Below are 26,596 nucleotides of genomic sequence, written 5' to 3' on the forward strand. Positions count from 1 at the left end.
TCTTTATTTTGGACGATTGTAGTGTTTCAGATCTGATACAACTCTTAAATAAGGAAACGATTAGGTTTAGAAAATTCTGGAACAATGTCATTTCATGACTGTTTCCTGGACCACTATTTTGAGTTGTGAGTTTTCCTCGTCTTTCTATCGGGATCTGCTCATTGTATGAAGTCCGTCTCATGAACTCTTATGAGCTAATTCTATTTAATGAATCACTCAAAGACAACTGTTATTGGTTTGTATCACTCTTGACTACAAGTCATTACTTGCATCATGTCCGACCCAAAATTATGCAAAAACTATTATATTATGTGACACTTAAATCAGTTTAGTTACTGACTTGTTCATTTAAGCGTACCAGAAAATAGCATTGTTTAGAATATTTGATAGGTATATACACTACCTTTCAAAAGTTTGGGGTCATCAGATGAAAACAGTGAAAGAAGTCTCTCATGCTTACCAATTAAGGCTGCATTTACTTCATAAAAACAGTAACAGTAATATTGTGAAATAGTAAAATTGATCAATTTTCAGCATCATTACTCCAGTGTTCAGTGTCACACAATCCTTCAGAAATCATTAAAATATGCTGATTTGCTGCTCAAAAAAACAATTTCAATGTTGAAAACAGTTGTGCTGTTTAATATTTTTGTGGAGACCATGTTTTTTCATGATTCTTTGATGAATATAAAGTTTAAAATATCATTTATTTGAAATATATATCTTTACTGTAACTTTTAATCAATTTAATGCATCCTTCCTAATAAAATAATTAATTTCTTTAAAATAAAAAGAAATCTTACTGACCCCAAACATTTGAATGGTAGTGTAGTTTGAACCAATTGTTGAAGTACTTAACTAGTCATTAAGGTTCCAAGTATAACTATTAAGAAACAATGTTGTTTTGCTACATTTTTGCCATATGTGGTGTGTCGACAGTGGTTCACACACACTTTGAGGTATGTTGTTTAGAAGAAAATCTAACCAACTCCATTGCATTATAGATACAGTGTGTTGATTCTGTAATTAAGTTACATAATCAGCCCTCTAAACGCTAATCACGTCCCACCACACATCCCCATCTCACTTCTTGGGTGGTAGAGTAGCTGTGACAGGATGTCCTGTTGCTTTCACCACTTATAAAGTATCAAGATCCATCAAATGGTTTGTTTGACCTTGTGCGTTACCCTGGCACCCTGTCCTCTCTCATTTTACCCTTGCTCTCTTGAAGCTTCATGAAACCCAGTGTCTAGAATACAAAGTGTGTCTAGAATACAAAGTGTGCCATAGAGCAGACACTTGGATTAAAAAACACATTAATCAGTGTGTGTAGAAAGACAGGGTTTTTATCTGCCTCTTGCTATTACAAACATTTTTCATTAAACTAACAGGGAAAATGAGCAGGTCCAGGTGGAATCATTGTACATGTATTTTCTGCGCTGATTTATGGGGAATAGTTATGATAACAATCAGCTTTAAAAAGTGGTCTTTTGATTTTGACATCAAACTTTTGGTGCTAATTCATATGTTGCTTGTTAGAAACTAGACAAATTAGGTAGGTGCCTGACCTTGTCCAAGAAAACGTACAAAACTGTGCAAGGTAAAATAAATGTTTAATATATAATAAATAAATATATAAATATTTATAAACTTGTTGTTTACATTTTAAACATTTAAATATAAACATTTTGTTTACCTGAGTATCACAAACAGTTACGGTAATTTGTTGGGTTGCCACTTGATGCTGAAAGTAAAATGGATCTTGAAGCAAAAACATTTGAGGATTGCTATAACACGTGATAACTGGACTGCATGATATGATTTTGCTCTTATGAAAGTGTGTGGGCATTAAAGGGCACCTATTATGCAAAATTCACTTTTACATGGTGTTTGAACATAAATGTGTGTTGGCATTGTGTGAGCAAAACCACCCTAGAATGATAAAAATCCACCCAGTAGTTTTTTTACTATCTCAATAAATCACAAGCACTGTCTCAGAACGCCCTGTTCTAAGATTGCTCTCACTGTGACGTAGAATTGCGCTAAGCCCCACCGACGTGGTTTGATTGACAATCTGGTTTTGGCATAGACCCCGCCCTCGGTGATCTGTACACCATCCTCCATTGTTTCAGCGACAGCCGGTAATGTCTCCTAAGAAGTGTAGGTGTTCTGTTGTGGGATGTAAGAATGGACATAGTAGTCTTCACTGACATCAGAGCCACTGAAAACGCAGCGGATGGATTTTATTTATGAAGAAAAGGTGCCACTTAAACTTCCTAAATACGTTTATGTTTGCGCGAATCATTTTCTGACTGACTGTTTAGTGAACGAGGGTTAAAGTTAATCCTCAAGTGTGGATCGTTGCCTACTGTTTGCGATCCAACGTCACCTCCAGAAGAAGTAAGTGTATTTTATGATTTTGAGCAAATAGTCATTTCAATCGATGTCAGCCAGTTCAACAACAAATGCGTCTAAAGCTATTTATTGTCGTCGTCATAGGATGTCTCAACAAACAACGTCAGACAGTTTTATGTCACGTATCATTTTTTGCAGCAATTACAAATGTAAATAAATTAAGGTCTGCTCTATCTCCATAGACAGTATATAAACGTCTATCTCCCTGCAGCATATGTTTTCTGGTTCTGTATAGCCATCTTCTCACATTTGCCACATAAGCACCTGTACGACAAGTAATGTCAACTTGACGCAACAGCACCCCTGGCATAAATATAATTTCGTTTGTACTTTAAAAAAATAAAAAATAAAAATAATTTGTTTGTACTTAGCAAACGTTATCACAGTATTTGTGTGTGTGTAGTTTCAAAAAATTGTGTGAACGTTATCACAATTTGTGTGTGTGTGTGTGTTGCACATCCATAATTGCAAAGGGGACGCGATTAAAACTTTGTAAGTACATAAATGTATCAAATAACCATTCCGAGACGTTTAGTCCATTCTCATTCGTGTTTATTCTGTGCCGGACTCTCTTCATCATCTGGGTCCAGCAGGGCGGGGATATGCAGCTCATTTACATTTAAGGTGGTACACACCAAAACAGCTCTTTTTAAAACAGCCCCCAAAAATGACATTTTCAAATGGTTATAATAAATTAACTGTGGGGTATTTTGTGCTGAAACTTCACAAATACATTCTGGGGACACCCAAGACCAATATTACATCTTGTAAAAAGGGGAATAATAGGTGCCCTTTAATAAAGGTGAATAGCAAAGAAAAATAAATTGCTAAAAATAATTTAAAGGGTTAGTTCACCCAAATCCCATATTTTACTCACCCTCAAGCCATCCTAGGTGTATATGACTTTCTTCTTTCAGTCAAACAAAGTTATCTCAAAAAATATCCTGACTTTTCCAAGCTTTATAATGGGAGTGAATAGTAACTTAGATTTTGAAGCCCAAAAAAGCGCGTCCATTCATCATAATAGTGATCCATACTGCTCCAGGGGGTTAATAAAGGTCTTCTGAAGCAAAGTGATGCGATGAAAATATCCAACTGCAACTTCATATAACATTTGTTTAAAAATTCTCGTTTTAGACTTCTAATTCGTGACCGGTGTTTTGTTTTGTTTTGCTTTGCTCTATCCTCTGCACTTCCACGTTCGCCAATACGTCATGCGTCGTGTCAGAGGATTCTCTTCCGCCGGAACTCAACTTGCGTATTGAAGCCTGTGATTCTATTTTATAAAGTTAGAACTATGGATATTTTTCTTACAAAGTATGGATTACTTTTATGATGGATGTGCTTTTTTGGGCTTCAAAATCTCAGGCTCTATTCACTCCAATTATAAAGCTGGGAAGAGCCAGGATATTTTTTAATATAACAGATTCTGTTTTCCTGAAAGAAGAAAGTCATATATATATATATATATATATATATATATATATATATATATATATATATATATATATATATATATATATATATATATATACCTAGGATGGCGAGTAAATTATGGGATAACTTTCATTGTTGGGTGAGCTCACCCTTTAATTAGTATTTTAGTATTACTTTTTCCTTTATCTTGGTTCAAAGACGTTTAAATATTTGTACTGGGGAGCAAGACAAACATACTGATTAAGAAAGTGATTTTTTTGGCTGTGAAACTTCCAGCTGCTCTGGCTCTTGAGGACACACTGAGTTTGATAGTGTCTTAATTTATTGTCTCAGTCCATCTTCTCACTCGCTGTCAGAAGACAAGTGGAAAAAGACTCAAGTGTAAGCAGAGAGGGAGAATTACCCAAAGTGCCATTACTATAAGCACAGTGTCACTTGTTCAAAACAGAGGAACATCACATTCTCAGAAGAGATTGATGTTTAGACTTTAGCCCTCCGGTGAACACTTTTCTGGTTGAATAACAAAGAGATATTCTGGAATCGGTTTCCCTTCTTTATCCTTGATCTTTATTGAAGCTAAAAGCATTTAGGTAGTTGTAAGATGAATGTTTAATATATTTCCTGTCTACATTGCATAAGTGACATTCAGTTTTGGTGCCCATATTATGATGTTGTGATATTTACCCTGCACATGGAAGACCTGAAACAGTTTATGCAATTAATTAAAACATCCTCTATGGAATGCAATGTTGTAATCCTAGAAATTGGATTTTGATGAGAGAGAGAGAGAGAATTATATGAGTGAATGCAAAAATGAATATTTATATAGGATCCTGATGTATTGGTGTATTATTGTTAAAAAAAATAAATAATAAATAAAAAGGTTTTGAGATGTTTGGATTGGTACTTTTTTACAGTTTGTGCATAACATCTAGAGCCCGACCGATAAAGGATTTTTAAGGCCGATACCGATACAAATATTTGGTGATTTAAAAATCCGATATTCCGATATATCGGCCGATATATATATTTTTTTCAAATCCAGAAACGTGTAACAAAACATGAACAGATTTTCCCTAACATTAGTTATTTGTAGTTATTTAAGAGTCCTCAGCCTTACTAAAATAATATAATGCAGTTTAAAAATAAAAAAAAATTTTTTAAATTAACTTTGTCACAACAGAACAGAATATATTAAAGTTCTGATAAATATAATGTATATTAAAAATACAAACTTAAGATATGAAACTTAAAGTCCTTTGAACAAAAAAAAATCAACTATTATTATTAATATTGACAGTAATAATTTAAAAAAAATCAATGATGATGATATTATTATTATCATCATCATTTGTATTATTATTAAACAAGACAAAGGTCACTCCTAATTCTATCCATCTATTCCATCAAGCTACAACAAACCATTTTCAATCATCATTTGCTGCCTGCCTTCTAAAATCTACTACTTAGTGATGCACTAAATACATTATGTGAGGTAATTAACACATGGTTACCGAGTCGATCGTTCCCTGGGATGCGTTTTCATGAAAATCGAATGTAAATAGTTTTATCTCTAAAAACAGATTAACGTTAGCTTATAACGCTAGTATATGGGGCACAGAGTAAGTAAAAGTAAATCGCTAGTTAATACCACTAACAATGCTCAAAACAGCCTCACACTTAACACGGTAGCATAATGAGGGTCCCTACATGCAAACCGAAGCATTGAGAACTTTGTAAGTGTACAGACAGTTTAATAAGAAGATACTTTATAAAGACAGTACATTACGCGTTTACAGACAGGCGTCATCTAGGAAAACAGTCTCGACTAGTCGAGTCACGAACGCCGTGCTACGTTAGATTTCACAAACGTAATTCCTATCGACCAGCTCACTTAGCACGGCGTTCGTGACTCGACTAGTCGAGACTGTTTTCCTAGATGATGCCTGTAAACGCGTAATGTACTCGTCCGCTTTTATTTATTTTTTTAAATATTCATTTATCGGCCATTATAAATGCCGATACCGATAGTTTGGAAAATGCCTAATATCGGCCCGCCGATATATCGGTCGGGCTCTAATAACATCCCTTTGAATTGAGGCTCTTAGCTTACCATTGTTCATGTTTGCATTCCTCAGAGAGAAATCTCATGGTTCACAGCATGCAGACATTGATCTTCTGGTGATCTTTGCAGAGGTATGGAGCATTATCGGTTTGGAAATGCTGAGCATGAACAATACATGATTGTTTTGTTTTAGGTGTACCACAGGGCGTTATATTTGGCCCTAAAATTTTGTCAACAGCAGCACTTTTCACCCCTTAGGGACTTATGGGAGGGCTACAGAATAACCTTTTCTTTTCATAGATGCCGTGGTTTCTAAAACAATATCACAATGAAGGACTTCAACAGAATGCCATGTTATTTCACATACTAGGCCTTGGGCTTGTGTCTAGAGCCAATACCAAAGGTCATTGAGGGTGGCAATTCACCAAGGCACTGGCGCAGACTGGATATTGTGTTTCTATTTTGGGAAGAAAACATCGCAGGTGTGGTTCAAAAAGAGCAGCTTGCTGGGTAAGGCTTATCTTGTTCTGCTTTAAAGCTCTTGACATCACTGCATGGTTGCAAGATAACATTTCTTTCAGGTCACTGGCCACTCTTTCTTAAAATCAGTTGTGTTTTCCTCACTAGCATATTGTTTTAGCTCCATGTCTGTAAAAATGGATTAAGCTCCTCTTAAAGGTTAAAATAGCTTAGAATTATGCCTGGGTGAAATTTCTAAAAACAATAATATCTCAATATTTTTCAGCCTTTTTGGCCATGTTAAATGAAATATATTTCAGTATTTAGGCATTAGAGCTGGAAACATAATTTTAACCAAACAAGTGTTATTGCCAAGTAGATTTAAAGCGTTTAATGCTAGAAGTAAAATGCATTATATATGTAGTTAAAAATAAGCAAGCCATGTTTTCACCACTTGAAGAATGATATAATAATTTTCATTAGTCAGATGCAACAACCAATGATGTGATTTTGGAGTTGGACTATCTGTTTGTCCATCCAGTAGAAGATGGTATTAAATTATAATTCATTATTTTTGCAATTCCATTTGATGATGCTAGTGACCGCATACATTATGTAATTCACCTTCATGTTTAACTCAGAAGCACTAATAATTAATCTTTCTTAATGCTTTCATACCTGTGAGATAAGGAAGGATTGGGGAACTAGTCTGATGATGCTGTCCTCTGGAAACATAAATAAATATTCATGTTTAATTTTATATTTCCAGTGAAGTTATCCTGAATATTCAATAAATCGCCCAGTCCTACTAAGAATCAGCCTGTTTGGTTCTTAATCAAGTTCTATGTGTAAGCATGATGCATTAATTGTGGGATGTTTCTTAGGATGCGCTTTGATGTGCTGTTGTTTGTGCCTGATTGACTTGGAGCCCCGGGCCTGTTTTTGTTTGGGGCCTTTGGGACGTGGGGACGGAGACAAAAAGCAACCGGTCAGATCTGGAATGAGATGTGGGAACTGGGACGTCCTCGGTTCAACAGAAGGAGGTCATAGCGAGTGCATGTGTGGGGTGCATGCAGCATTTTAAAAATAGTCACCGTTTTTCAAGGAAATTTCAGCCAAACAAGCTTTTGTTGACAGGTTTGAGAATAGTGAAGTATGATAGTGACAGCGTGTTTATTCAATGGAATTGAGAAGGTCACTGATTTTTCTCACAGCTCTGACTTCCAGCTATTTTTCATAGACTCTAAGGTTAAGAGTGGGTTTTATCAACAAACAAAAAAATTCTCATCTTTAAGTCTGTTCACTCATTACGAGTTATGACAAGGCAGTAAAAAACATAAGCTTGCAGAAGCGGGGTTTAAGCAACTAAATGATTGGAGTCCTGCAAATATCACCAGAAAGAAGTGTCAGTTTCACCTGAAGGTCCAGTTATGGCATTATGATTAAACATTACAAGGTCAATTTTTTTTTAAACATGCACTGTCACGTATGCATTTAGAAAATAGGGTGAATTAAAGAGATAGTTCACCCAAAAATTCATTATTACTCACCCTGATGTCGTTCCAAACCCATAAGACTTTTGTTCATCTTCAGAACACAAATGAAGATCTTTTGAAGAAATCTGAGAGTATTTTTACGATCTCTTCATGAACTTTTTTTAAGCATCAAAGTGGTTGTTGTGTAGCTGTCAATGGAGGGACAGAAAGCTCTGAGTAATTAATGACAGAATAACATTTTTGTGGTGAACTAAACCTTTTACTTTCATTTCATGCTGTCTATAAACACTCAAATTAATGCAAATATCTTATATAATGCAAGGCTCATAACAAAAACACAGCTGGATTGCCCAGGAATATTGGAACATTTGGTTTACTCTTGGATGTGTGTGGGGTTTTCTGCAAATGTTTTCCCCCTACTTAGCATTCTGCATCTGTTCTGTGATTGGTGGATACGCGGCATGCTTGACGTTGCTTAGTAGCGCTTATTTATGTTAAGTTGCTGCTTTCCCCATCCTTCTTCCCCAAGTCTCTACCCATTTAAAGCAGAGTATGCAACTGTTTACAAATTGCAGGTCCAAAATGGAGCGGAGAGCATGAGTTCTGCTGTGTTTATGGAATTAAGACTACGCGCTGTTTGTGAAAAAGAATGGACCGTGTTGCTCTCATATGTGGCTGCTGTTACCTGGGTTATTGACAGATTTAATAAAGAGACCACACAAAAGTCTCTATCAACATGCTTGACTGTTTTGATACCACCTTTGTCAAAGGTGGCCATGTATCAAACTTCTTATGAATAAACCTTATTTACAGCAATGGGTTTACGCATCTCTTCAGTGGGTTGTGTCGTTATTTAATGTTTTTAAATCGCTCTGCTGACGAAAAGACAGCAGACAAAAAACTCCAGAAAGTATGAGCTTTATACAGCATTAAAAAAGCGGATGCCATTGAAAACACTGTAAGTCTATCCCTCACAGCCTCACGTTCATGCCTGTCATGGAGCTGCTCTGAATAAGGTCTATTGACACAGTGCTCCAGTCTGGACTGCTCTGGCAAAGCAACATTTGCTGATGTGGTGTATAAATCGTGTTTAACATGATATTGGAGAAGGTTTATTTGTGTACTAAATGTAATTAATCATTGTGTGTTCCAAATTAACAATTTGTTTTTAATGAGAAACGGGGTGTTTGGCATGTTTTTTAGGGAGTCTACATACTGAAGGACACCGTTTGGTTCCTTTTAACTTGCTCCAAGTTGACTTGACATCAATTTTGTCATTGGAGTCCAAAAATAACAACCTCTGAAGAGATTTCAACATGTGAACATGTTTCGACTCTGTTTGCATTATTAGACCTTTTTTTAGTACATATTCTACAATATTAGGACATGCCGGAATACTTGGTTGTGATTGTTTGTTTGCAGCAGTTTTCAGTCAAATATTGGTTGTATGAAGAGTCTGCTAAACAGTTGTCTAAACTGAAGTAGTTGACTCTGCTAGTTTTTGTCTTTTGTGTATTGCTCTGCAGTCTTAAAACTCAAATCAATATTACATGCCTGTTTCTATCTCGTTTTTAATGGATCCATGCAATAAGGAGGTGAATGTAAGATTAGCCAGACGTTATCGCAAAATAAACCTCTTTATGGTGATATGAGAATCTCCCTATTTTGAGATAGACTATGACTGTAGGTCAGTATTTCACAGCCTTTTTTGTTTTCCATTGATCGATTTTTTTTTTTTTTTTTTTTTTTATTATTATTAAATTAAAATAAATGGAATGAAACAAATTGTCCTAGCTTTGTTTTCATTTAATCTATGGGCTTAATGTAACTTTCTGTAATCTAAGAAAACTAAAATATGATTAAAATATTATATTTATTATTAGTAGTAGTAGTATTATTATATAATATACACATATTACATCAAATATTATATTATTAAAATATTTAATTAATTAAATATAATTAAATTTCAGAATTGCAGAAGTTTGAGGAGCTGTATTTTTCTTTAGTGATCCTGCTAATAAATTTACACAACTCTTCCAGTCATTTGTGATTTTATGCATATGATTTTTTTTTTACTTACAATTTCTACCCATTAAAATATTTTAGAGGTTGTCATAACTATTAAAATGTATATTTATTATATATATAAAAAGAACATATAAAAATGAATTTTCGTCATTTCCATGACTTTTCCAGGACCATCACTTTTAAAATTAGGCTACATCATATATCCAGTTTTTCCAAGACTTGTGATTTTTAGCTTATTTTAATATTTATTTTTGTCTTATTTTAAGGCCCCCTTGGAAGTTTGCTGATGCCTCCTGGTTGTAGATTAAATAACTTTCTGAAGGCAGGTATATTCCCTAATGTTGATCTGCTTCCTTATAATCAGTGGACTTTAGCATTAAAATGAGGTGGTTGTGCTGGCTAACAAGATTTCTTTTTAGTCATACTTCTATGATCAGTCTTAAAATAGACACATGCTATTAATAGAAGTGTGTGAAATGTGGGAGATCAGACCGATGAATTATAAATCCATCCCATTTGGTCAGGCTCATCTGTTCCTTCATAAAGTGCCAGATCCAAAACAGGAAATGACTTCGCACCAGCTTGTAATCTTTCAACTAAACAGACATTTCCTGCTTAACTTGTTTTTTTACTTTTTCTTTTTATCATCAATTCCAGCTAAGACCCTCATCCCGCCCCCATCTCTCTCTTTTTCTCTCCCTCCTTCACCCTCTCTTTCTTCTGTTTGCGCCGTATTGACAGGAACCTTGGAATCTCTGTAGATGTTATTAGTTTCTCATGCTGGTTATTTGTTGTCCCAGTGCCGTCACATGGCCTTCATCTCTTATTTGAGTTTCCAGTAATATCTGGAAGCAATGTTCCCTCTAATTTTTGTTCTCGCTAAGCAAAACATATTCCTATTGGACAGAGCCTTGGGCCATGTAACAGTCTGGTTCTTAGGTTATCACATTTTATAGACTCTTTGAAGACTTTTTTTTTTATACAAAAAAAAATAGAAATAATAAAATCTATATTGCAAAAACATTCTCTTTAGGATATTTAGACTGACTCTGTCAGGATGATTATGTTATTTAAATCTGCAGTGTGTCATTTCTACACCTAGCATCTGTTATTGGACAACAATATGGCACCGATAATTAGAGCTGCACGATTAATCGTTGTAAAATTGCAATCTCGATTCAAACACGCTATTTTATTCCTAAATGGCAACTTGGTTAAAAGTTTACATTTCAGATATAAACACTAATGTCTGCCCTATCGATCAAAATAGATTGATTAATCTTTTTAAAGTAACTTTTTCAAATCAAGATTGTATCGATTATATCGTTAAGCCAGTAGGTGGCAACAAGCGAAATGTATTTTGTCATTGAATCATTCATTCAAGATATTCGTTCAAAAACGCTGATTCATCCAGTGATGAAACAAGTGAAGTCTTTATAAGTGAGTCATTGAATCATTCACTCAGTTTTTTTTTTAAAGAATTCATTCCAATTAATTAAACTTTTTAAATAGACTGCAGCAATTAACATTCATGTTACTTTTAGTTGTGTGTTCTGAATAGTGGGAGAATCATGATCTATTTTTCAAAGTGGCAATTTTTTGTGGTTTATGGGTTCAGCAATAATTACAGTGAATTACTGTTATTATTCTTGAAAGTGGGAAGTCACATTTAAGATAATATATGTAATTTCAGAATCTGTTTTTGATTGCGTCCATTTATGCTATGCATGCAATTTTGGCTTTGAGAGTCTGTGTGATTGGAGACGGTGCTGTTTAATGTGCTGACACCTGGTCTATTACGCATTCTGTTTCCAGTTAACACCCTTCACCAACTTCATGTGCAAGTAATGCATCAAAGACATGTCGGCTCATGCATTTCTGTTCTTGCTCAGACGAGCATGTGATGTGTGCAAAGTTTTGGTTTATGTGGCTTGGTTCAGTAGAGGAAGACTTAAAAGTCTGCTTCATGTGACACAAGACAGTCACAGCACTCTTCTTTGGACCTGCCACCAATCCCTCTGGGGAGATGGGGGCCTGGATACTGTTGTGCAGTTCAGATCTGAGTCTGTCCCTCTTTGCTTTTTGTGCAGGTGAACCGTCCCCCACTGTAGTTTCCCATCCGAGCCAAGGACATGGAGGAGTGCGAGTCCGCCCCTGCCTTTTTCAAGAGGAAGGCCTGGGCTCAGAGCCGAGACTCCTGGCAGGCTCCTGAGTCTCAGGACCAGGGAGCAGAGGAGCTGCTGTCTCCACAGCCTATGGAGGATAAGACTTCGACAGCCTCAGAAACAGGTACAGTCTTTCTTTTAATGATATAACGGTTCCAGTTTTTCAGGTTTGTTCGGTTCTGTGGTTACCTTCATACTTATCTAACCTTCCTACTCGTACTTTGAGATCATCTTCTGCACTCACTCTTGTTCTCCCTCAAACTCGCACAACTTCTATAGGGTCCTGAGCCTTCAGTCACCCACACCTTATTTATTGTTTGTTGCCAGTCAGGATGTGCGAAACAGTGCAAGTCGTCTTGTTTTTAAATGTTGCCTTAAGACCCATCTTTTTAGGCAGGCTTTAATGTGATTGCTTTTATGCTTGAATCCAGTTTCCAGGCTGTAATAATGATTGTTTGTCATTTAATGTTGATTGTTTTATTGTGTTTTTAAGGTGTCCTTGAGTGTCATGTAAGGCGTCTGAATAAAATGTATAATAATAATACATAGTATTAGGGTTGAATTTTCAGAAATTTGTCATTTCAACCAATTAAGCAATGATTGGCGCAGCCATGTGGATTCAAAAATGCAGAAAATACAGTACAAATCTTGTTAAAAGATTGAAGGTATGTTTACATTTAACAACATAGTAATGAACAGCAGTATTTACCATTGTATATTGTTACGTAAATGTTTTAATATATGAAAAATACCGCACAAAAACTTATACCACTCAGAGATTAAGCGATGCAAACAAATAGTTGATTTTAAATCATTTGATTGAAATGGACAGTTTGAACTGATTCATGAAAGTAAAATTAATTATTATAGTAACTATATTTTTGGAAGTTTCAGCCAGAAATGTTATTAAATACTCTTGATTCTGTAGAAACTGATTAATTAATCTCCAAATATTCAATATATTTGATATGCTAAGTTTGTACATTGCTAATAATGATGTTAATTGCACACACACAATTACTGATAACTAATATTTTAACATACTGTTTGCTTGATATGGTTTGTATTGCCTCTTTAAATTTCACAGAGCTGTTTTTTTTTTTAAACACACTTTTACATGAATTAAGCCTACAGATAACAGTCTGCATTTTGTGAATGTTAATATTTCTTGGCCTATAAAAATTCAGCGACATGGAGAAATTATGAAGGACTAAAAATGACAGAATGAAAAATAAATAAATAAATAAATAAAAGTAGAAATAAATAAATAAATAAATGCAGAAATAATAGTGAAAATAAATACATTTTGGTAATATAAATGGCTATTTCTGTATTTTTACACGCATTTATTTATTTATGCATTTTTATATGTATTTATTTATGTATTTATACATTTATTTATATATTTATGTATTTATATATTTATTTATTTATATATTTATTTATTCCTACATTTATTTCTGTATTTCCACATTTCTACATTTATTTATTTCTGTATTTCCACATTTCTACATTTATTTATTTCTGTATTTCCACATTTCTACATTTATTTTTCCCTGCGCATGTATGCTAATTGACCAATGCTAAGCCACGCCCCCAAACGCGATGAGCCAATCACAGTACGCATAGCTAACCCAATACACTCGGACATTATCTGCTTCCTCGTCCATTGCAATGCATTGCGGTTATCAGTTTTCATTCGTTTTTATGTTTTTTCTTGTCATTTTGGCTTTTAAACAGCGTGTGTGTGTGATTTTGGTTGGGTGACAGTTGTAGGTTACAGTTTGACAAGAGTTTACAGTTTGACAAAAGCACAATGTTGTGTTTTATACAAATATAAGTAGGCTAAACACTTTGCAGTTTTAATTATGTCCTGTATGAACAAAATGGAGTATGTTTTTATGTTTCCACTGTTCGATCGCGCGCGCTCTCTGACACACACACACACACACACACACACACACACAAACACACACATTCCAGCAATGCAATCTTGACATCGCAGCCTGTTCATTATTCTGCGCTCACACCAAACGCGAATAGAGCGTCAAATTCGCGCGTATCCGCGTCTAGTTCGACGCTTGAACATTTTGAATCCAAAGCGAATTGGACGCGCCTATAAAGCGAGCGTTTGAAGCGAAATAGCACCAAACTATAACGTTTACACTGTGAACTGTAAATCTTTGTTCTGGAGCTGAAGCTTATCGACCTTCTCAACAATAAAATTATTAATATAACCCTCGAATGCATATTTAAGGCCCTTTTGGTGACATCGAGATGATATATAATCTTTCTGTCTCCAAAAAATCAATTGCCTCCTGTGAAATGTCTCCTACTGTGACAGCTGCCAAAGCGCCTGTTACCGAATGTTGACTGTTTGTCCGAGTGAGTGGAGGGGGCGTGGTTAGCCATTGGTCAATTAGCATACATGCGCAGGGAAAAATAAATGTAGAAATGTGGAAATACAGAAATAAATAAATGTATAAATGTGGAAATACAGAAATAAATAAATGTAGGAATAAATAAATGGATAAATAAATACATATATAAATATATAAATAAATAAATATATAAATACATAAATATATAAATAAATGTATAAATACATAAATAAATACATATAAAAATGCATAAATAAATAAATAAATACATGTAAAAATACAGAAATAGCCATTTATATTACCAAAATGTATTTATTTTCACTATTATTTCTGCATTTATTTATTTATTTCTACTTTTATTTATTTATTTTTCGTTCTGTCATTTTTAGTCCATAGAAATACCATTCAGACACCTAAAAAATGTATGCAAATTTAGGCTGATATTTATATGCAAAACAGAATGGCAAACCATAAGATTGTTGTTTTTATCATTTGAATGGGAGTTATCAACACGACTTTTGGAGGTTTGAAGGTTTACTGGAAGTCGTAATGTCATGATGAACACAGCAGACAGAGAGATTACAGAGGTTTGTCTGCTCGGCTCGGCTTGGCATTTGATTCTCCATGCAAGTCGTGATAAACCAATTAAGAGCAAAGACAGTTTTTTGAAAACCAGGAATCGCAGAACACAGTGGTAGTTCAGAGAGTGCCGTGTTTGTCATCACAGTTAGATTTGATGTTTGTTTGTTTGATGTTGCTTTTAGGGAAATTAATTTGGTTATTACACGGAACAGTTACTTGTATTTTCTTTTTTTCCTCAGCTCCTAATCCAAATCAAGTAGAGAACTGGCTCAGGACCTGCAGGTGAGTTACCTTAAAAAAACACTCTGCTTATAAAATACAAATGCAAATAGTGTGAGAAAGATGTGTGTACACGCCATGGTGTGACGTGAATTGGTAAGTAAACAAATCGCTCAGATGCCTTCTGGCAGAGAAAAGCGTTCTGTCTCCTGTCACTGGTGTCTCTGACAAGCTGTAAATTTGAGAGAATTGTGTGAATAGTTTAGTTGGTTCAGACCGTGATCTTCCCAGAGTCAGGAAAGTCTTTACTTGTGAGGACTGACTATTGTCCTTTGTGCTGCTGGGGGTTTTTTTTGGTAGCTTTTCTGGGTCTGTAGGGGCCCATTAATGCTGGAGTTGTCCTCAGAGAGTTTTTAGTCTTTCTCTCTGTACTGCCAGGCTGTTTTTTTTAAAAGATGCACGACTGTTTAGCTCTGAAACGCAGGAGGAAAGGGCCGTTTATTTACTTTGTAGATATACGTCCCTCATGACCAACATAAACCTTCCACGTGAAAAACAAAACCGAGATTCCAGAGTTGTTGGTGCGTGTCCCTGTCTGCCATTTCATCTTGTGATCTAAAAGGAAGCCTTGCATGTTTGTTTGAACATTGAAAGAAATTTGGCTTGAGAATCGTTTGTTGTCAGTGACGCGATGATATTTAATTGCGGTCATAATCTGAATTTTTGAGTTTAAAAGCTGGTATGCTTGTAAAGGTTTTACCAACATGTTTGGTATTATTCACATTGATGAGGTTATGGTGCTGTTCCAAAGTGAAAAAAAGAAATAAAATAAAACAGAGCCAAATCGCATTTGATATGGGCCATTATAAAGACATTTAAACCATTTAAAGTTTGGGGTTGGTAATTTTTGAAAGAAGACTCTTATGCTCACCAAGGTTGTTTATTTGATGAAAAATACAGTTAAAAAAGTATAATTGTGAAATATTATGACAATTTGAAATGACTAATCTCCATTTGAATATGTTTTATAATGTTATTTATTCCTGTGATGCAAAGCTGAATTTTCAGCATCATTACTCCAGTCTTCAGTGTCACATGATCTTTCAGAAATCATTCTAATATGTTGATTTGCTGCTCAAGAAACTTTTATTATAATCAGTGTTGATGAATTGAAAGTTTGGTTACACTTTATTTTAAGGTGCCTGTGCCAGTGTTAAATACTGAGTAATAATAATTAACTATCCTACATGTACTTACTGTAGGATTAGAGTTAGGAATAGGGTTTGGTTTGGGCTAGCTACATGTAATTATGCATAATTTGCTGTTTTTCCTAAAGTAAGTACGTGTAACACATGCAACAAGGACGGTGTAATATAAAGAGTTACTGAAAGTTCAAAAGAACGGCATTTATTTGAGACTTCAATGATGAGTAAATGCCAGAATCTTATTTTTGGGTGATCTGTTCCTTCATAGTTGATTTAATCAAATGCTTAGAACTAGTGCAAATTCTCCCGTTGAACCCAGTGCCACACACTAGGTCAATAAAAATACCTCGTGCTCGTCCTATTCCCAATTCCTGCTCATTATCATTAAACACACATGAGACAGACATCCTCCAACAGGCTGACAGGAAATGTAAGTGTCTCTAGCGCTGAGAGTTTGCTGGATATCCGGAGCCTGAAAGACTTTCGGTGGTGCTGCTGGTGTTGTGAAACATGGCGTGAGCTATTCTTAGCCTTGTTGTACGTGGTGTGGTTTTTTTCTCACGCCGTTCGGATCTCCAGGTGTCTGGATGAAAGTGCCGGGGGATTTCGAAGGCAGCGTTTTGTAAGTGCCTAGAGATTCTGTGTCGGGGCTTTGCAGTTCTGTGTGTACGAAGAAACGAACACGGGAGGGAAGGATGTTTGAGCGTGTTTTTAGGGAGAGATCTGGCGAGTGTAAGGAGAGGAAATGACGTGTTATTGATCTTTCAACAGGACTCCTCTCGGGGCCTCTTTGGATGAACAGAGCGGCAGTCCGTCCAGAGGTGAGTTCATCATTTCATGTATCTGCATTTACATAAGTTGCATGTCGACGTTCTGGGATCGGTTTTACTGTAAAAGGTTACTCAACTGCTGGCTGACTCTCTTCTCCACCACTCCTTGTGAACTTTGGAGCAAGACCTCACAGTGCACTACAGCGCACATGCACATTCATTGGCACACACACACACACGCGCGCGCACACGTATGCTGCTTTGGGGCCAATAGCAGACCCCCACACACTCCAGGCAAAGCAGTGCTTGATTAGATGAAGGGTTCTTCAGAGATTAACACTATACGGACTGAAGCCAAGAGCCAGATAATGTGTTATGGATCAGGTCATTCGAAACTGCATCGGCAGTCTTCCTAATAACTTTGTAGGTAAGGCAAATGCACTTAAGAGTAAATATTTACTTTTAATCTCTCAGTGCGTGCAAGCCTTAGCCACATTCGGGCTCTGAAGTACTTGGATGTATTTAAGTGTTTTTTTATGTTGAAGAGAATTGGAAATGATCACTTGTTTGTCACGATTGGTCTGTGTAAAGTGTTTGCTCTCTGAAAGCTGTTCTCTTTGTTTTTTAGGGCCATTAAAGAATGGCTGTAGCTTTGAAGATGACCTGTCCCTGGGAGCTGAGGGTAAGTACTCGACACTTTATCCCTCAATCAGATGTAATTGCTCTCAAGTGTGCTCCTTTGTGAGGAATGTGCCAAAGTATTCCAAGAATCTCACGTAGCTTCTTAGAGGATAATGAACCAATTGACAAACAAGAATGACTGCTGGCCGCCTTGTGTTATGGCTGTGATGTTGTTTTTAAAACCTAGTGGGTTTCTTTTCAGTTTTTGTGCTCTTTAGTGTTTACTTTCTATTTGGATTATGTGCTGTTAAGGACACACAGTGACATGCTCACACATGCATGTGATATTCTGGTTGAAAGACTGGTCTTGGCACGTCGGATAACTTTTCTCTGGTTTCATGGTGCACCTTATGGACCATGTGTTAGCGGGAGAGGAACGCTTAAATAATAAAAGTGACTTTGCAGCGCACTTTTAATTCCACTAGTTCTCAGTGTCATAGCAGAGGTGTAGCAGAAGTCTGATGTTAGCTAGCAATTATTTGTGGTGAGGAATTATTTAATGCTGATGTGTTATGTTTAATTAGGGAGTGGATTTTTTTTTTTTGTGCTTCACATATTTGTTACATACTGAGGGTCCAATATGGTACATTTTCAAGCCATAAATTTTGCTAATCGGCCATTAATTATTATTATTTTTCATTATTTATGGTGTTTTTAAAAAAAAACATTTATTCTTTCATATTATATTAAAATAAATATATTTTGTATTATATATGTTTTAAAAATAAAATGTAAAATATTTATAAATACACTGTATGTATATATTTATTTATATTTACTTTATTTTTTTTTTAAAATCTGGAGGGACATATGTAGGCATTCTAGATTTTTTGCTTGGTGAGTGTTAACTTTGGAACCTGTGTGTGCTACTTAAAACTTTAATAATGTTTAAAAAACAACAATAATAAAACAATATTTATGACAAATTAATGTACAAACAATATTAATAGTATGAAAAGCACTTGGCATTGTTTGCTTGTGTAATGGGCCATCAGTTATACTGTATTTTCTTGTATTATGCTATTTTATGTGTGGGTGTATTTTTACAGTTGTAGAATGACTAGTTTAAACAACACAACAAGTTGAGGAGAAACGTTTTTCTGAAGACTTGCCACAAGCCATTGTGAAACTGCAGTTGACCAGGTTTCACCCCTCACTGTGTCTGTATGTGAAGAAACGAGTCCAGACTAGTTCCACTGAATGACTCAGCTTCTATCCGCACTTATTGACAAAAGCACAGTAATCAGGCAGCACCAGTTATGGGAATTTCTGTGGAAATTTGAGGTTGAGCATTTACACCTGAGGCTGATAGATGAGTGCATGTAAACCAGGATGCTTCAGGCCAGAAAATCTCTGGTTAATGTCGTCAGCGTCTCTGTGTTCAATCCTGTCCTCTTTAGTGAACTCAAACCTGGTGTCTAATGTGATTTGTAACACGAATCGTTTGGCAGGTTAGGATGTGTGCACATATAATTCTGTCATTGTGCTCTAAGTGCTGAGGAAAAGTGGATTGTCGTCCAGAGTGGATGTTCTCAGCTGAATAAATCACTTTTGGAAATTAACATTATCACAACGTTAAATAAGGCTTTTTAGTAAAAGAAAATCAGACTATTCCCACAATGCTGAAATGACAGGCGGGGCTTTTGCTAACTGCACTTGTTGTTTCAAAGGTCGACAGGTGTTTTGAGAGGAATTTGGTATCAAATTAGGTAGGAATCCAGCACAGTTAAGCCTATATTCTTCTTTTTCTCTCTACAGCCAATCACCTCCAGAACAGCAGCACAAAAACAGAGGCCAATGGGTAAGCAGGATTTCAAAAATGTTCCCATCTTCTGTTTTGGTCTAGTCACAGGTGGATGACTGTCTTCTTTCCTCAGCTATGAAATGCCAGCCAAGGCCAAAAGGAGCCAGTTTAAACAGAAGGGCAGAAGTATGAACTCCACTGGCTCTGCAAAGAGCAGCACCACAGTGTCCAGGTACTTTACAACAATGACGAACTAAAGTTATGAACACATGTGAAATCTATGTGCTTGTGAATCAGCAAAAACTCAACCAGTGATTGGGCAAGGAGTTTGAATACAATAAATGTATAATCTTTTTAATTTATGTTTTACTATAGTTAATGACAATCTGGCTATATTTAAATAACTTTTACTTATGTTTCAGATTAGTGATAGACCAATTTGTTGGCTGATATTTGGCTAGTTAAATAGCTATTACTAATTATTTTATATGCATTATACATTGTATGTACAGTATGTACTGTATGTGTATATATATATATATATATATATATATATATATATATATGTATATGTATATATGTATGTATATGCACTGAGTTTTGTTTAAGTTTAGAGATGTGTTCCAGAAAAAAAAAAAAAAAGCCCATTTCCACCTCCATTGCGTTGGAGAAGCAATCCCGTGTAAAATGCATGTTACACACTCCTGCTCTAGGCGGGAACTCACGGTCTTCCAGGCCAAGTGCATGCAACCACTGGCGCCTAATTTCCAAGTCTGCTGGAAAGCTATGCAGACCAGCAGTGCTGTTGCAATCAGCAACACTACACCAACGTCCCATCCTAACCACTGCACTAAATACAGATAAAGCTAATGCTAAAAATCTACGCTAACTTGAAGCTATCCTAACTGATGCAATACTATGCTAATAACTAACTATGCTTCTAACAGCGTTCCCATGGGTCCTTGAAATCCTTGAAAGTTTGTGAATCAAAAAAATAAATAAATTCAAGGCCCTGGAAAGTTTTTGAAAATAAACATGCATAGATACAGGTCCTTGAAAGTGCTTGAATTTATTTTGTGCAAGGAAGAAATTCCATATTATTCCCTCCGGTCCGGTAATGTGTTATTTCGCCAACACTTCGTGGCCTATGCATACTAGCTTGTTCGATTTACGTTAGTTACGCGCATTTACGCGTTACATTAAGTGTTTCCCGTGTGAGGTACTTTGTGTTGTACGTTGCCATGACGTTCACCCGCGCACGAAACTAGGGATGCACCGATACCACTTTTTTTCAGACCAAGTACAAGTACTTACATTTGGGTACTTGCCGATACCAAGTACCAATATGAGTACTTAATAATACCATACCATCACAGTTCTTCTAACAATGTTTTATTTTCATCAGATGTTTTTCACTTTCTGACTGTAACAAAGTAAATAGGCCTATACAACTTGTATAATCAAATTGCAAGAGCGCAATCGCTTGTGGAAAGAAGGAGAAACATTTTACATGTGCGGCCGCGTTCTCCACGCGTTTTTAGACGGGATATGTGAACGGCCCCTTAAAGTAGTATCGGGTGCGGTTGCATCGGGGTAGTTTTTACAGTATGAGTACATGAGCACAGTATCAGACTGACACTCGAGTACTGGTATCGGTATCGGTGCATTCCTACACGAAACTACTACGATGGTACCTCAACGTTTGTTGTTGGACACAACAAATGTGTCCCCACATTAAGTCTTTGAACTTGAGGGTATTGGACCTGGAAAGTCCTTGAAAGGTCCTTGAATTTGAAGTTAACCAAGGTGTGGGAACCCTGTTCTAACAATACTACACTAACAGCTATGCTAATTAACTACTTATGCTACACGAAATATTCTTAATAACTATATAAATGCTATGCTAACTAGATGCTTATATCCTGGTTGTTTTCAATACTCGCAATTCCAATTCCTGACTCTACAGTGGTTTTGACAGAACAAGATGTTTTTATACCAGGGGCTGAGTCTATGCCAAGGGCGTGGTGAGCTGGTACCTGCTTGCGTCATGCGGGGAAACAACTTCCAATAGGAAAATTCAACTGCAGTAGCCACCGTTCAACCTGAAGAGGGCAGCACTCAGACGTTTTTACACCATATATTGTAGAATTAAAACGCTTTATACCCAAATGTCAAAACATTTACTCGAATCAATGAACAGCACTAATAAAGCCCCAGTCTTACAGATCATTAACTAAAAAAAGTTGTTTTAACTAATGTTAACCTTATTGTAAAGTGTTACCAAGATCTTTATCTGTAATGCATCACTTGGGCAAATATTGTTTGGCTGATGCAGATGTTGTTTTTTTCTGCAGTGTTTCGGAACTGCTGGACCTGTATGAGGAGGATCCAGAGGAGATTTTATACAACCTCGGCTTTGGACGGGAGGAGCCCGACATCGCCTCAAAAATCCCTTCTCGTTTCTTCAACTCGTCTTCTGGCGCCAACGGCATCGACATCAAAGTTTACCTGGGAGCCCAGATTCAGCGCATGGAGTTGGAGAACCCGAACTATGCCCTAACAAGTATGTCAACTGAGCTGTCAACACAATCTGTGATGTTTGATAGCATTTCTGCCCCTGTGATTCACACTGATCAAAATTATGAATTGAGGGAAATATTAAATGTTACATGCAGGGTGTAGCGAGCATTTAGAAATGCCTTCATTTGTCCCCTCCCCTTTTTTTAATCTGAAAAATAATCATTACATCATTCTTTCGTTTCGCATGGCCTTGATGCATAGAAATAACATTGTAGCTAGGCAACCGGACAACATTTAAGTCAACATAAAGTCAAAACAGACTGTTTACCTTCTTAATGCACGTTCTTGGTCTTATTGTGCACAATTCTTCGTGCATGTTATTGCAAATAAAATAATGTTTGTCCTAGAAATCTTTTATCAAAATAACTTAACTTCCTCTGCTTTTTTAAATGACTTTCCTTTTTGGCTCGCATGCAAAGCATTCTCCAGTAACTCAAAAATTCCCTCTCCTCGCTCGCTCCCTGCTCTCAAGTGAAAGCGATATTTGCACCGTTACCGATCTACTGTCAAGTTTTTTTCAATATTTCTTTTGCATCTGGAATGCCTATGTATTTCTAAGTCTTTTTTCTTAATCTCAGTAATATTTCACAAAGCGTTGTATTTTGTTTGCTTTTAGTCTATTAATGCGGTTTAATTAAATGCATATTTCTGACATGCAATTGAATTTAGGGATGAATGAAATTATTGACCAATATTTGTTTTATTGTTTGTTTATCAGTCTTGGCATCAATTGCTTAATTGTGCATTAAAAAACTAATAATTAAATATTAAAACTGCGTTAACATTGCAGATCTCAAAATGAATATCCACTTTTCATTATGTACATTTATATATGCCTAAATTCACTTCCAGCATTTAAAAAATGTATAAAAAAAATTCTGTTTTAATTCATATATTTTGAGAAAATAGTGTATAATTTTAATATTGGACATTTATTAATTATCAACCATAACATGAAAATATCTATCGACATCATTATCAGCCAGGATTTTAATATCAATTCATCCTTAATTGCATTATCGATCCTGGGGCGAGAGAGAGAAAAAAAGAAGCACTGCTTACACTCGACAGTCTTGCGCCTCTGCATACAAGTATTTAACCATATAAAGATGTAAGACAAAGACAGTAAGAGAAGAGTTGAGGGAAGTTGTGGTGCCTAGAAAAGAAGTGTGTTTGACACTAAGACCACATTGCAGAACATCTAATCCATGGCTTTTCTCAATTACTCCATATCTTCAACCAAACACTGAGCTCCTAACCCTCAAACACTCGCTGTGTGTGCGAGGGCTGTTCAGACTCAGTAGAAGTAGAGCACAACAAAGCCATTGTCCTCCGTGGGCACAGAAATGAGAGGCAGAGACAGACGGCAACGGAGAGAGAAAGTGACAAGCAGGCTGTGGCACAGCAGAGCGGATTCTGCCACCCGCTCACATCAGGATTCGGCCTGTGTGCCAGCTCTGTGCCAGCTTTTGTGTTGGCCTACATTTGCATAATTCTCACTGAGCCAAGACAAAGCATCGGAACAGGAAGAACCTTGGTGAGGGAAGGGACGTGTGAAGTCTGTAATAAGGCCTGTTTTGTTGATCGTGAGTGCACTGCATTTGGCTTCAGGTTCGCTTTGTTGCTTAGTTTTAATAAGTGCTGGTCTGGCTGTGAACTGTTGGGGTAAAAGTTTGTTTTGAATCTATCTATCTATATCTATTGTTCTATCTATCTATTGTTCTATCTATCTCAAACAAATTGTAATTATATATGATGGTGCTAATGGTGCAGAAAATTGTACACTTTACCTTTAAATATTAAAATATTTATTTAAATATTAAAATATTTATTTAAATATTAAAATATTTATATAAATATTAACAAAGAATATACAAGTTATGTAAATTATTTTAATTTAACATTTTATTTATTTGTTTATTTGTTGAAGCCCCATACAATTCATGATATTTTTTATATTATAATGTTTCATTATATTCATATTTAATATAATTATTTGAAAAGCTTTGTTTGAATGTAGTTGTCAATTTTATTAATTTGTTTTTTAAATAAACAGATTTCAATTCAATTTGAAGGTGCTAATAGTGCAGAAAAGTGTACACTTAACTTTAAATATAAAAATATTAATATTAATAAAGACTCTATTTTAGGTCAATTCTTTTAAAATAAACATTCAGATTATTAATTCAAGTAATAATTAAACATACAAGGTATTATTCAAGCAATTATTGCTGTCAGTATTAAAATAAACAACAAGGAAAACAATTTACAAGTAATAGAACAAATAATATTACTGACAGGCAGCAACAGTTTTATTAGGTTAGTAGTAGACAGTTATTTTTAATGCCACAACCTAGACTAACTAGCTGTTTATGCTCATACCTCACTAGGCAGGCATTTCGACCAAGAAGTGGATTTGAATGTTTATTCACGTTTTGTGGACTTGTTCCCCCATGTCTTGTTGTCTTTTCTTGCATAACTCTTGCTTCTTCCTCCCTAAATGCTCCTCCATGGGGGCTGTGATCTAGAATTGGACTTGCTTGTCCCTCTTTCACAGAAAACCACACTCTCTGTTCCTCTTTTCTTTTTCTGGCACATGTCCTGAACGCTGACTCAGACAGCCTGGCTGCATTGCAGGAGATAAATGAAGACGATTGATTTCTGAGCACCACACATCCCTCGCTTGTTATCACTTGTTATCATTCCATTACATGCCTGCAGTATTGTCAAATCTTTTTCCTTTATGTCAGCCATAATGACAAGCTTGATGTTGATAAAAACCATTGACATAAAACCGTCACACAAAAGTTAACCGGATCTCATATTGGCACCGAGAGGCCCTATATGTTTTATTTTTTGTATTGTGTTTTGTTTTTTTTTGTTTTTTTTTGTTTTTTCATAAAATATACGCTTCACTTGCATAACTCCCATATGAACAACAAATAAGTAATTACACTGCTTTGAGTTTAACTAACCTTACTAATTAGCATTTTAAACATTGCCTTTAGAAAATCAGCCTTACATAGAAACAATTCTTGACTCATTTTGACTCTGACATGATTAACCCGCGGTTAAAGTGAGTCAATTCTTTCCATGATTCGAAATGATGACTCAATTCATTCTAATTTACAATGCGGTTTGACCGTTTAAGAGATTACTTTATTTGTCAGTTATTTATTCATTTGTTTATTAGTTTGTTTATGTGTTGAAACCTTATATAATTCATATATTATAATATATTATTATTACAATCAATTATTTATTGTACTTTACTATTTAAAAAAAATACAATACAATATATTACTATATGTACTTTTTTTTCTTTTCTTTTTTTACAATAGTAGGTGTAGGAAACACTACAAAAAAAGTTTGAAAAGTGCTTTCTATTGTTTCTGTTTTAATTTCTTAAGTTTCTCCTTTTTTTCTTTTTTTTTCTTGACTAAATCAAGTTTGCTCTCCTTTTTCTGTAGGTCGATTCCGTCAAACAGAAGTACTGGCTACGGTGGCAAACGTTTTCACAGAAATCTACTCCCACGTGTCCGGAAGACCCATGGAGAAAATCGGCAACGGCGACATAGAGGTTAAAACACCTCCATTAAAAAGGAATAATTCCGCTCTGAACGTGGCCAAAATTCTAAAGCGGAACATTACGAGACAGAACCTGTTGGCCTCCGGCACGGAAGGATCGGCCAAACAGCCTTCAGCGCCTGATGCTGACAGCGCAGAGAGCGTGAACTCTGACATACGGGACGGGCTGACGGATACCGAGCACAAGCCACAGCAGAAGGTCTTTAGGAAAAAAGATTCATCTCTGGCAACAGTTACCGAGGAAGCACAGCAATGTATCTCAGAGGCCTCACTCAACGGAGACATCCCAGAACCTCTAGCCAAGGACTCTACGTTAACGAATGGTGATCACTCCAGTTCGTCGCCAGCTCTGGACAAAGACACGCCACTTTCCCCGGTCCTGGTGAGCATCAGTCGCGTTTCTGACGAGAGTGACCTCACAACAGAGTCAGAACTCAAAGAGCACGAGTGCCAGAACACCATCACGTCCACGCCAGATAAAGAACCATCCAACCTGCTGCCCAACCCACACATAGCCCACCTGCTCAGCCAGCCCAGAGACTCCTTTGAAATGGAGGAGGTACAGTTCCCTCTTGCTTCCACTTTACCAAAACAATCCTCCCTGCTTTCCCTTGTCCAGTTCTCACGCTGACAATCATCTCCAAGTTTCCCCTAAAGTTTCTTTTGTGTGCATTTTGTTGTAAAAACAGCAGAGGGTCATGACACTTAAAGCTAAAAATAAGTAGGGAACATGGAGCGCCTGGAGTATTTTCTGGGGATTATGGTTTTGCCTTTGGAG

The 26,596-nt window shown here is 36.1% G+C and overlaps 1 protein-coding gene across 5 annotated transcripts in view; it reads left to right on the forward strand.

The window, feature by feature from the left end:
• Nucleotides 1-26,596, forward strand: part of itprid2 (ITPR interacting domain containing 2) — a 47,262-nt gene that overhangs the window by 6,583 nt on the left and 14,083 nt on the right. Inside the window, exons 1-9 of one of the 5 annotated variants that reach the window (XM_084121351.1) lie at nucleotides 6,303-6,427; nucleotides 11,994-12,192; nucleotides 15,271-15,313; nucleotides 17,227-17,276; nucleotides 17,854-17,907; nucleotides 19,665-19,707; nucleotides 19,784-19,882; nucleotides 22,005-22,213; nucleotides 25,701-26,377. In XM_084121351.1, coding sequence (XP_083977477.1) covers nucleotides 12,036-12,192; nucleotides 15,271-15,313; nucleotides 17,227-17,276; nucleotides 17,854-17,907; nucleotides 19,665-19,707; nucleotides 19,784-19,882; nucleotides 22,005-22,213; nucleotides 25,701-26,377 — 1,332 coding nt within the window. In that variant the 5' untranslated portion in view covers nucleotides 6,303-6,427; nucleotides 11,994-12,035. Of the gene's footprint in view, nucleotides 1-6,302; nucleotides 6,428-11,993; nucleotides 12,193-15,270; nucleotides 15,314-16,922; nucleotides 17,078-17,226; nucleotides 17,277-17,476; nucleotides 17,653-17,853; nucleotides 17,908-19,664; nucleotides 19,708-19,783; nucleotides 19,883-22,004; nucleotides 22,214-25,700; nucleotides 26,378-26,596 lie in introns of those variants that run through there. The other 4 variants (XM_084121350.1, XM_084121352.1, XM_084121353.1 and 1 more) reach the window with 4 other exon arrangements.

This window comes from Abramis brama (genome assembly GCF_963993115.1).
Source record: "Abramis brama genome assembly, chromosome: 8".
Taxonomy (NCBI): Eukaryota; Metazoa; Chordata; class Actinopteri; order Cypriniformes; family Leuciscidae; genus Abramis; species Abramis brama.